General features: G+C 39.0%; 1 protein-coding gene across 1 annotated transcript; it reads right to left on the reverse strand.

Moving 5' to 3' along the window:
• Nucleotides 1-6,690: 6,690 nt before the first annotated feature.
• On the reverse strand, nucleotides 6,691-12,073 carry SCG2 (secretogranin II). The gene is made up of 2 exons (XM_011224091.3): nucleotides 11,923-12,073; nucleotides 6,691-8,981 (listed from the first exon to the last, which is right to left on the reverse strand). The coding sequence occupies exon 2, from the start codon at nucleotides 8,965-8,967 to the stop codon at nucleotides 7,111-7,113; it is 1,857 nt and encodes a 618-aa protein (XP_011222393.2). The 5' UTR covers nucleotides 8,968-8,981; nucleotides 11,923-12,073; the 3' UTR covers nucleotides 6,691-7,110.
• Between the last annotated feature and the right edge of the window lie 541 nt (nucleotides 12,074-12,614).

Consider the following 12,614-nt stretch of genomic DNA (forward strand, 5'->3'; position numbering starts at 1 on the left):
TTGTATGGAGTAAAATAACTATATTTCTCACCTATATTGATAAAAATACCGAAATAACTATAATTTTGTGGTGCTAGAAAACGACGCCATCTTAGGGGATTGCCTAATCATGGCATCGGCCCTTCTGATAATGCTTAAGTTGGAAAAATATCTGGACCCACTTGTCACAAGCTGACAACTTCTACCTATCTCTTCCTGCTAAGTCACAGAGGTAATTGAGCTTCAGTTCCCCTGCTATGTTCCCTTTAGACAAAGATGAAAGACTTGGTAAAGGAGGATATTGAACTCTGGATCAGGAATTTTATTTCATTAAATTTCATTCTGTAAAAATTTTAAGCGGGTCTTAAATCTGTATTGGTGTAATAAAATTGCTGTTTATTCCTTCAACAGGATTTACCTTGTTTTACTTTCAAGACTTTTGTGTCTCATTCCCAATTCACTAATTTCATTGATGACTAGTTTCTATGCACTTTCTATGCCCCAGTTACTAATCTAGGGAGCTAAGGGTGCAACCACGGATAAAACAACAATAACTACCTCCGGAAAGATCACATTCTAGTGGTGGAGGAGTGGGCAATAAGTAAGGTAACACTATAAATGAAGAATGCTAGATATAGGGGGCCCTGGGTGGCTCAGTCAGTTAACAGTCCANCTTTCAAGACTTTTGTGTCTCATTCCCAATTCACTAATTTCATTGATGACTAGTTTCTATGCACTTTCTATGTCCCAGTTACTAATCTAGGGAGCTAAGGGTGCAACCACGGATAAAACAACAATAACTACCTCCGGAGAGATCACATTCTAGTGGTGGAGGAGTGGGCAATAAGTAAGGTAACACTATAAATGAAGAATGCTAGATATAGGGGGCCCTGGGTGGCTCTGTCAGCTAACAGTCCAGCTCTTGATCTTGGCTCAAGTCTTGAACTCAGGGTGGTGAGTTCAAGCCCCAGCTTGGGCTCCATGCTGCGTGTGGAGCCTACTTTAAAANACCCAGTGCACCATGCAATACGTGCCCTCCTTACTACCCATCACCAGTCTATCCCATTCCCCCACCCCCTCCCCTCTGAAGTCTTCAGTTTGTTTCTCATAGTCCATAGTCTCTCTTGATCTTGGCTCAAGTCTTGAACTCAGGGTGGTGAGTTCAAGCCCCAGCTTGGGCTCCATGCTGCGTGTGGAACCTACTTTAAAAAAAAAATGCTCAATGTAGTATGTGGTAAAGAGAAAGGGTCAAGCAAGGAATGGAGACAGAAGTATGTAGGAGTTGAAATTTGAGGAGGAGTGGCATTGAGAAGTCAATATTTGTGCCAAAAACTTGAAATAGGTGAGGGAGAATACCATGCAGATATTTAGGAAATAGCACTTCTGAAAGAGGAAACAGCAAATGCAGAAGTCTTTAGGTGGGAGTATGCTTGGTATATTCCAGGAATTGAGGAGGCCAGTGTCCATAGAAGGGAGAAAGTACTAGGAAATGAGTTCAGAGCCAGATCATGTGGGTGCCTGTAGATCATAGCAGTAACTTTGGCTCTCGCTCCTGGGTATCATCTGATCTGGATTATAATTGGGTCATGTTGATTGCTGTGTTTAGATTGCATTGAAAAGAATGTGGAGGCAGGGAAAACCAATAGAAGGATATTCCAATAACCCAGGTGAGAGATGATCATGGTTTGTAGCATGTTGGTAATAGCGGAGGTGGTAGGAAGATGGACTGTGGATATATTTTGAAGGGGAAACAAGATTGGATGCCAGCTCATGAATGAGTTATAAGATAAAGAGAAGAGTCAGGGGTAGAACCATGGGTTTTGGTATGAAAAAGTCAGATGGAGAAGTCTGTGAGAGGCGCTGGAAGTTCTTCTTCCGAGGAGAGGGAGAGGGAAACTGGAAGTTCTTCTTTGGTCAAGTTACATGTGAGATACCTATTGGATATCCAATGGGGATGTCATCTAGACAGTTGAATTAATGAGTGTGGAGTTCAAGAAACATTATGGGCTGGACATACAGATTCACCTAAGGAATGAGTGCAGACAGGAAAGAGAAGGGTTCCAAGGTCTGAGTGCCAGCCTCTAATGTTCAGAGGTTGAAGAGATAATAATAATAAAAAAAGGACAGTAAAAGATAAGAGGAAGAGTAGCCAGTGATGTAGAGAGAGAGCCAGGCATGTGCAGTGGCCTGAATACCAAGAAAATATGGTGTCTAACAGTGCCAAATGCTGCTAGAACAAGTTAGAAAAGGACTTGAAATTGATCATCGTACCTTGCAAAATGGAGGTCATTGCTGATCCCAACAGAGCCATTTCTTTGGAGAAGTGGGAGTAAAAACCTGACTGAAAGGGGTTTGACATGTGAGGAAAGAATTTGGTTAAGTGCATGCAACTCTCTAAGAGTTTTTCTTTAAAGGGAAGAATAGGCATGAAGCATTGGTGTAAGGGAAGGCAGAGTCAGGAAAGGTTCTTGCTTGCTTAGGTGTTTCATTGGTTTTGCAGATGAAAGAAATTGCAAACTGTTTGTATGCTGAAAAAGATCATCCAGTAGAGAGAACAAAGCTGATGCACAAAAAAGGGGAGAATTTCTGAAGCAAGTTTCTCAAGTAAGCAAGAGGGCAGAATTGAGTGCACAAGTGGAGAGGTTGATGAAAATGAAAGTACAGTTACCCACAAAAAACAGGAAAGCAGGGAATGTATGGTAACAGAGGTAGGCAGGTAGGCAAAAATGGAGATGGGGGGGGTGCCTGGGTGTCTCAGTCAGTTAAGCGTCTGCCTTTGGCTCAGGTCATTGTCTCAGGGTCCTGGGATTGAACTCCACATCGGACTCCGAGCCTGCTTCTCCCTTTGCCTGCCAATCCCCTTGCTTGTACACGCTCTCATTCTCTCTCTTTCTGTCAAATAAATAAATAAAATCTTCTAAAAAATGGAGATGGGACTCGGTAGATCTTCTCTTGATATGGCTTCATTTTTCTCAGTGAAACAGGAAGCAAGATGATCGTGTGCACATGGATCATGGAGACAGGGTTGAATATTTGTGGACAGAGGGAAAGTATGAAATTACTGTCTAAGGGGAAAGACTCTGAGTAGACAAGGGATACATTAGAATTCCAGTACAGTGTTATGGACCGCTTGAGGTCAGTAGACATGAATTTAAAATGAAATCAGTGTGGTTGTGTGTCTTTCACCTGCCATGTCAGTTGTAGGAGAGAAGGTAAGAGTAGCTGGAGAATTAGACTTAACTAGAATTTCTAGATTAGCAAAGAAATTACAATGAAATATGAAAGACTGAAGGGAGTTAAGAATGTTTACAAGGACTATAATGATGAACCATGAGATTTAAGACTGGCAAGGTGGGTGGGGAAGAACGAAGAGGATGGGAGAGAGTGGAGAGATGTCAGGATCCATGGATGACATCTCATTGGTGGGTGTGGGCCATTACTGGAACTCAGGTACTAGAGGAAGTGTGCTGGAAATATAGAAGATAGTTATTAGAGTGAAATGTTTAGGATTTAAATTTAGGTTAGGTCGCAGTTATTGCTATGAGGAAGACCTCCAAGAAAATAGCTGATGGAGAATGGTGCCAGGAAAGGGTTGGAAAGATCATCTTCAGGGATATTGAAATTGACAAGTATTATGAAGGAGCAGTGCTAAAAAGAGTGAAGTGAGCGGGAGCTACTATCTTTAATGAGTGAGGGGGAAATGACCTGGTACAGGGGATGAATGCAACAGCAAGGGCTAATGGGTGAGGACTGAATGACGTGCGACAGTGAAAGTACCAAATCAATATGTTGTACATCTTAAATTTACACAATGTTATTTGTCCAATATATTTCATTTTTTTAAAGAAAGGCCATTAGTCTAACTGTTCTGGATGTCCAACATTTTAGTTTGACCTTTACTTGGATTTTTGTAACCCTCTGTTTATGTTTTGAATATATCTCATTTGAATTGGTTTTACTATCACCTGCATCTAAGATAATTTTCTCTAATAATAAAGATGTCTGTGTATTCACATACACCCCTGCCAAAAAAGTTGAAAAATAAATGTCCCATAAGCAGCAAAAAGGAGCAAGGAAGAGTTTCAAGGGCAGCAGCAACCTCAGAGTAGAGAGGTAAGTTTCTTTTAGAGCAAGAAGATAAAGAGAATATTCAGAGAAAATGTTGAGGATGCAGGGGATTATACTGATGACTGAACTTGAGTATCAAAAAGCATAATAAAAAATGTCATAGAATATGGAAAAGAGTAGGAACTGGGGTCAAAAAAAGGTGATATACAAGGTTTAATGGGGTTTGAGTGTGGGAAATAAGGAATACCTTGGAATTTTGTCATAAAGAGAGCAATCAGATTCGTCCTAGTTATTCCCAAGGCAGGTAGGCTGGAACAGCTGTGAGTGCTAAGGGGACAGAAGGTTGGTAGTGGGGGATCTTGGCAAGAGCATAGAGACTGCTAGGCTCCTATCTGACTTCCAATGGAGGCATGGACTCCTACAAGCTGCACAGTCTTAGTGCTCAGGCAATTTCTTCTTCTTGCCGTAGTTTCCTGCAGAGGGCATCTGTTTGGAGGGCTCAAGCTACTCCCTGACTTCTGCTGAAGGAGGCTTCTGGGCAGGCAAAGAGGCTGTGTTGCTCTAATCCCAACTGATTTGTCATTTACATCCTTAAATGGTACTTAGAGCTTTCTGTCTTTTGCTAGCGAGCAATGTACTAAAAGCACTTATGAAGAAAAAATCACTGGATCAGAAATAAGTCTGATGACTCAGTAGCTGGGGATATGGTGGTATTGCAAAAAGCCAGAGATGCTTGCTGACTGCTGTCAGGGAGAAGTCAGGCAAAGAATATGCATCCCAAATTAAAGTCACTCCCCAGTGGCCAATCTTGATGCCTGCAATGTCATCCTTAGAGAATCATGGAATTTTTAGTCTGAGACTTTAAGGGAAAAAAAGTATTACATTGTAGCAGAATGAGTTCAGGGTTTGACATCCCACTGATTTGTGTGTAAATCCCAGCCTGGAGACTCATCAGCTGTGTCATGTCTGGTAACTTGGGCTCGGTTCCTAACCTCTGGGTAGAATGTCCAAACTTCACAATGAAGGTAGTTTTGTTGGGTGGAGTTACGTGACAAGTTCTCATTCCTGCTTAGGGTTGCCAGGGAAATAATCACAGGGTTGATTTAGGATCCTAGGAGTGACTGCCTGCATGGAACGGCAAGTTGAAGAGAATATACAAAGGGCAGAAGATATATGTGTCCAACTACCAAGCATGGCATATAGTATGTACCTAGACCTTAAGCCACCCAAATAGCCTGGATCTCTCCATCATCTTCAATTCACAGCTTTGTCTGGTGAGCTAGTCTCTATTTTGAAAGTATTTGAGTAAATTATTGAGAATTAATTAAGTATTAATTAGAAACACTGTAGAGGTCATTTACCTCTAAGGTCTCTTCCACTTATCAGATTCTAGAATTCCTCAAAATTGTGTGATAATTTAGAAAAGAGTCTAGGCAAATTTATAAAGTAGAAAAACCTACATTCAGTGTTTTCCCCAAGGTATGGAGACCCTCACTTTGCCTTCTGACCATTCATGGATCACCTGCTCTCCCTACACTTGGCACACACACACACACACACACACACACACACACACACCCCACAGGTGCCGTCACTTGGGAGTAACCCAGACTGAGACCTCATGAGTCTCTCACCCTCCCACTTCCAAAGTCCCAACTCAGCTGTCAGGGCTCTTCCCACAGAGACAATGTAGTGAAGTGGTAAAGGACTCAGGCTTTGGTAACTCATAACACCAAGTGACTTTGGGAAGGTTACTTATCCTTTCTGAGTGTTGCTTCTCCTGATGTAAAACAGTGATAATAAGAGACCCTTGACAGTTGCAGGACAGACTAAATGAGGTAAAGTATTTAGTACAGGGCCTGGTGCATAATAGGTATCTAGTAAATAGTGATTATTTATTTCCTTGTTTCTTTTACGACTTTACTGTTTGGTTGCTATGTATCTTTCCTTGAGGCTGCTGCCTTTACTGTTGTTGTTGATTCCCTGTTGAGAGGTGAGGACACCGATATCATTCCCCAACATGACACACATTGTAACAATCACACACTGCCTAGCCCACTCAGGATTCTCTCAAGCATTAGGACAAAAGAGAAGGCAGCCGGGGTTTTCCACTGTGCCTGTGCTCATTCACTTACCGGACAGTTTGAGGGTCCTTTAGCCCCTCTCAAATCATACAAAGAGGCATCAGCCTTGTCTTCTGAGGACGAGGGTGATCTGGAAATAGGTAGGTTACTTCCAAGTCTGTAGTTATTTCTGATTGCCCTGAACGCAGCTTTTTTCCCCCCCAAAGCTGGTTATGGGTATAGACGACTTAAATGTATGTCTTTATTTATAAATCAAGGGTGCAAGGTATAACTATGACAATAGAAGGCTTATTCCATAAATCATATATGTGAGAAAGCCATAGGCGAGCGTTAAGCAATGGGCTGTTAGAGGATGTTGCATTCTGTAAGCACATAGCATAGTAATATATTTACAATTATTTCTTACCTGGGTTGGCTGTGGAAGATAAGGATTTTCTCTTTGGACTCCATAGTCATTGTCTCTGGCTTTCCAGAATGAATAGGCCACAGTTGTCGAGAAATAACATTTATTAATCAACAGTTAAACACACAATAGGAAAGGCCTTATGAATAAAACTATATATTTATAATGCTTTATTTTTTTTTTGCTCCAGAACTTCACAAAACACTACAGACAGTAACAAAATAATTCAATAAATATTAAAAACTTTCAAGAGAATTATAGGACACTCTTTATCATATGTGAGCATCAACAATGCCACAGCCATTAAATACACTATTAAACACTATCACAGATATCTTTCTTGAATAAGGGATATGATTAATTTTTTTATCCAGAAGTCATAACATTGACACATATCCATACACAAGAGAACAGCTCAGAATAAGTGAAGCAGATTCCCCAGTGAAACGGAGTTGTCTGCCTGTACCTCATTTAAAGATATTACAGTGTTAACAGGATAGAAGTCAACACACTAAAGAGAAATATTGGGGTTTTCTTGGGGTCGGAGGAAGAAAGTAGGGCAATTAATGAAAACTCTCACATATTTTCCATTGCTCTCTTGGCAATATGCTCCCTTCCCTTTTCTGCCTTTTCTTGGTTGAGGTATTCCAGCACTTTCATTAGCAGATCTTCATCCAAGTACTGCCTGTTTGGGGCATCATCATTCTTTGGGAGCCCCACAGGGAGCCTTTTGCTTACCGAGGCCAGTTTGTCAGTCTCCTGAGAGCTGCCTTGATTCAAATGCTCTTTGATGGCCTGCTCGATTTGGTCCTCGCCCTGTAGGTTATCTTCAGATGACACTTGACTTGGAGCTCGCTTTACCTGGTTTGAATTCATGATCTCAGGGTATTTCACTAGCATCCTGGCCAAGTACTCTCCTAATTCTTGATCCTTGTCATTCAGGGTTTCATATGCCATTTGCCTATTCTCCACATCTGGCATCCAAGCACCTTTGGGAAGCTGGTTTGCTCTAGATCTTCCAGGACCATAAGGGAGTCGTGGCAGAACTTTCTCTCGGTTATACTGACCTGAAAAATATGGAGGTTTTTGGTTTGCGGCACTCTCCATCCCTAAAAGATTTAAAATGTCCTCAATGGTGAGCCCATCTGGTAGGGCCTCTGCCACAGCACGGCCAGGTGTTTTGGAGTAGCCATTCTTGGAGAGCATTTTATTTTGGAACAGGTCTGGACGGTCTACGTCAACCTCTGAGATGTCATCTAGGTCAACAGGAAGTTCAAGCTCCTGCTCTGGTTCCACTGATCCATTTGGCTTCTCTCCAGTTTTCAGCATGTCGATTAAGTCTTCAGGGGGTATCTGTAAATTCCTTGAGATTTCAATCAGTTGATAAATAGACTGAGAATCAAGTGGTTTCTCAAAAAGCCTGGTTGCTCTTTCCCCATTCTGCCCATTCTGTGACCTCCCACTACCTGCGGCACTCACTAACCTTTTCAGATATGCAATTACTTTGGAGACATCATCTGAGAGCTGGTCTTTACTCTCTTTCCGGAGATCTTCATCTTGGAGGCCCAGCTGTCCTGAACGCTTCACTTCATCATTGATTTGTTCATTTTTTTCTACATTCTCTTTGCTGTCTCTTACCTCTTCCTGGGTTTGACTCTCTATCTTTTCTTCTACTGGGTTCCAATCTTCTCCCCCAACCACATCTTCATAGGCAATGTTATTGGCCTTGTAGTTGTCATCTTCATCATCTGTGTAAAGTTTTTGCTCTTCATCAACTCTCTCTCGCTTCTGGTTGTTTGGTCCCGTCAGTTTCCCCAGCTCTTGGAACACAGATTCTAGTGTGGCAAGACTTTGAGGAGTATATTGTTCCTCTACTATTTCATTTGTGCGTTTAAAGGGGTTGTCCCTGGAATTCTCTTCATACATAGGAGGGAATCGCATGTGCTTGAGCTTCCTCTCTGGCCACTGCTGCATCTCGTAATCATCAGGCATGTCCATTGGAAAGTTCTTTTCTGAATTCAAGGCATAGGGTTTTTCTTTTGGTGCAGACTGAGGCTCATTCTCAGCCTGTCTCAAAGCTTCAAGTATTATCCTCATCCACTCATCTTCACTCAGGGAATCCCTTGTACTTTCTGGCAAGTGACCTTCATCGCCATTTTCTTTTTTCTGAAGTGGAATAGAGATACCTTGGTAGGGATTGTAGTCTGGGCTGTTTTCCTCTTTGTGAGCTTGTTGTCGGAGTTTTTCTATGTATTCTAAAGCTCTGATCATTTCAGGACTGGGAAACTTTTGGACATTTTCCAATCTGAGGTCTGGTTCCTTCTGAAGCAGCTGGTTTCTCTGAAATGAAGCTGCTTCATCCCCAGAGATGAGGAAAATTAAAGGGATGAGAGACAGGGCTGCTCCAAGCCGGTGAGTCTTAGCTTCTGCCATGTTTGAAAGATGTCCTTAAAGCATAGAAAATATGAGTTAATAGAAATAAAAAACTAGAAGACATTATAGCAAAAGAAGTAACTGACCATTGAGGGAAAACATTTAGCAGACATTATTTCACATTAAACTTAGGATGACCCTTTTAAAAAGCCATACCTATTTTCTATATAACCCTCATAAGCTAACTACGGGAATCTAGCAAAATTGTTACCCAATTGCATCAAGTTTGTATGGCATTCACTTTGTTAAAATAATAACAAAACACTGATATCAGGTTTCTCAAATTTTATTTTTTAATTTGCAAAATATGTAGTTAGTTTTTTTAGTATTCATTGTCTGTTTAATAAAAAAATCTCCAAGATGATTTTTAGTTCTTTTGTATAGCATTCCTTTTAAAATCATTGGCAAAAAAAAAAATTAGCTGGCTTAATTTAAAACATGCACGTATACATACACACACACACACACACACACACACACACATATTAATGATTTCCTTAAGGTTGCATAAAAAATCATGTGTTTTAGTTCCTGAATTGTCCATCTAATTTTGTTGTAGAAACACCACAGCAGTGACATTATATATGATGAAGTAATACAGCATTTTAATGTCAATCATACTGAATTGCCTTGTGGATGAGTCTTATTTACATACATTTTTCAGAAATAACTTGTTCTCACTCTGACACAAAACCCAACTGACAATTTTAAAAGTTCTATGCCTTAATAACCTCCAGAACATTTTCTGGTCCAGGTTAGCAGGCTAACCTAGGGAAGTTTCTTTCCATGTAAACATGCTGAAAAAGTAAACTTCTAAAATATCTGCATTCCATATTTCTTCTAATCATTTTATTTGTGACTGTCTTGCAAAATGCAATCATGGTTATATTTTTCATCAGCCTTCAAGAATGCATAGTAAATAATAACAGACGCTACAGAGAGAACATAAGTTTTCTTAACCAGTCTATTTCTGAACTTGTGAGTGTTCAGATTCAGCTTGACTTATGTCTGTGTCTATTTTGGTGTGGACCTGTGAAATCTTAAATGACTCATACTGTTAGAAAATCTTAAAATAACCACTATGTAACTCCCAATTTAGATAAACACAGACGATATGTTGAATTCTTCCTACTTAAAAATCTTCATTCATTTTTTCCACCAATGTCTTATAATCTCACATATGAATTAGCAAGGGGATTATTTTTTTACATGTTTTACATTCAGCATTGCTAACATGGAGAAACTATTTTAATATTTGCAATTTTGTTGCAAATAAATGTGAGGAAAGCTCACAAGTTTGTTCATATCTTACTTGCATCATGGTTTTGTGATGTATAAGGTTAAGTTTTGTGGGTACAATATTCTGTTAGCTTAGATATCAATTGTAGAAAATATCACTTTTCATCATTTGGTATTTAAGTAATGCTTTCGGTTTTTAGAACATAACAGTGGTTGTAGTTATAGAAATTTCTTTAACATAAATACATGTAATTATTTAAATGATTCCCATTAATCAGACCACTAAATTTACTGAAAGAAAAAATCTTTACCAGCATGTCAGAGAAAACTTCTGAAATATTTACTATGAATTAATGTTTACTATAAGAAATTTATGCATAGATTCTTAGATTTAAATAAAAGTACATTATAATTTCTTCTTTATATTATTTCAGGATGAATTTAGCTTTGATTATCTATTTTCAACATTGGCATTTGAAATAGTAATCTTGATGAACTTATTTTCTTCGAAACCATTATCCTGAGGTATTCTTAACATATGAGTCATGTGCTTGTCTTTAAAATCATTATCTTATAGATGGGTTTTGCTGTGGAATAGGGGCAGAATATTTAATGCAGGTATTTAAACCACAGCCTAACATATGCTATTCTTTGGTCATATATAAGGTTTCAGTTTGGATGACATAGTTACTGCTTTTGAGTAAGAGTCAAGGGATTTCTTTCCCAGGTAGCAGTTCTTCTATATACTGAAGAAGGTTTCAACAGCTCTAATATCCTATGTACAATTTAAACTAGTGCTTTGTAAGCTAAAATGTCTTTTCTATTGAAGTTAAGACTGGAACATTGACAAATATAGGTGGATATATCTAATTTGAGCAATTCCACTAGTTAGGATACAGAAAAAAGAAACGTGTCCCATTAAAGATGTTTGGCAAAATATTATACAACCTCTTTCAATCAAAACATAGTAATAATAGCTACACAGTTATGAAGGTTTTCCTCATGGTAATTCAAAATTATCAACTCTCTGTAATTCATAGACATATCCAACCTATAACCCAAGATAATATTGTACCCTCAATAAAAGAAAAAAAAACTACTCAGGATAATTCTAATCTTACTTTCCTGGGACTAAAACTAGGAAATAACAAGGTAAGCCCTTTCAGAGCATATCAATTCAGAAAATAATTTTATACAGTTTATTAATTTTGAGCTCTTGTAAGGTAAATGTCAAAGGAAAAAAAGAACTAGTTCCAGAATTGGTTGCCTCTATGACTAATGTGTTTAACAGCCTTTGAATGATTGGAAACCTACTGCTAAGAATATTAAACATATAAATTGTATCTCTGGCTTTGCATCTAGTTTTTAAGAGAAGAAACAATGTATTAAGGAAAGAAACAAAATATCAGGCTTAGTTAACTTTACATTATTATTATTATGGGTATTGACACTAAAATCCTTAACTTTTTCACACTCTTACATATGGTTATCCAAATAGTATGATGGTTATAAATAGCCAACAGCAAGTGATATAATCATAGTTTCAATTTTCTATGTACATATATATCGCCCTTACATTGGAAGAGCATCAGGTTGTTATTCAGTTATTCTATAGGTATAAGGTTGCCAAACGGTCTTGTTCTTCTCAGCTAGGAATTAAGGAAAGAACACGCAATTTAGAACTTTCCAGTAAAGCAAAGGGAGAAGCAGTCTTACCTCCTTTTTATACGGCAGAGGAGATCTACAGCATGTTCCTCCCAGTCCTCTGGGTGAGCTGCTCGGGCCGTTTCAGCACCCGGACAGCTCCTCGGCTTATAGGGAGCCGCCGCGCCTGACTCCGCACTGCCACACTGACGTCACCCGGCTCAGCCACAAACCCGAGCACAAGCGAGTTTTTTTTCAAAGAACCCGACAGAAAATAATCACTTTATATATTTAAGGGGGGAAAAAAATGCTGCATGCTTACGCCACCTGTCTTTTCGTGGCAAAAATTGCAGTTTTCTTTTTTCTTTCAAAATTTTTGAGACTTGAAATAAAATGCTCTGCACAATTTCCCTTAGAAATAAAGAAATCTGCCAGACAAACATGGCTAATTGAAATATAATCTCATCTATGTTCTAATATCTTGTGATAAGTGTTTCTTGTTGCTGTTGTTTTTGTCCTTGTAAAAAAGTTTTACACACAAGGACTTTTTTTCTACATTGCCCACAGAGAAATTACATTACCATTCCCTGGTATACTACAAAAGGAATGGAAGGCACATTATTAACATGAAAAGTCACATTTCATATCATGACCAGAAGCAGCATTGTTTTTAAACTCACATTTATTTGAATAAAAAAGAAAGTTTTCTCTCTTTTTTGTTGTATGATAATAAACTTTAAGGCTCTAATGAGTTGGAATTTTGC

The sequence above is a fragment of the Ailuropoda melanoleuca genome, chromosome 2 (genome assembly GCF_002007445.2).
Source record: "Ailuropoda melanoleuca isolate Jingjing chromosome 2, ASM200744v2, whole genome shotgun sequence".
NCBI lineage: Eukaryota > Metazoa > Chordata > Mammalia > Carnivora > Ursidae > Ailuropoda > Ailuropoda melanoleuca.

Bases quoted from the DNA above. Each gene is read 5' to 3' on its own strand.
- SCG2 (XM_011224091.3), bottom strand. From the start codon at position 8,967: ATGGCAGAAGCTAAGACTCACCGGCTTGGAGCAGCCCTGTCTCTCATC.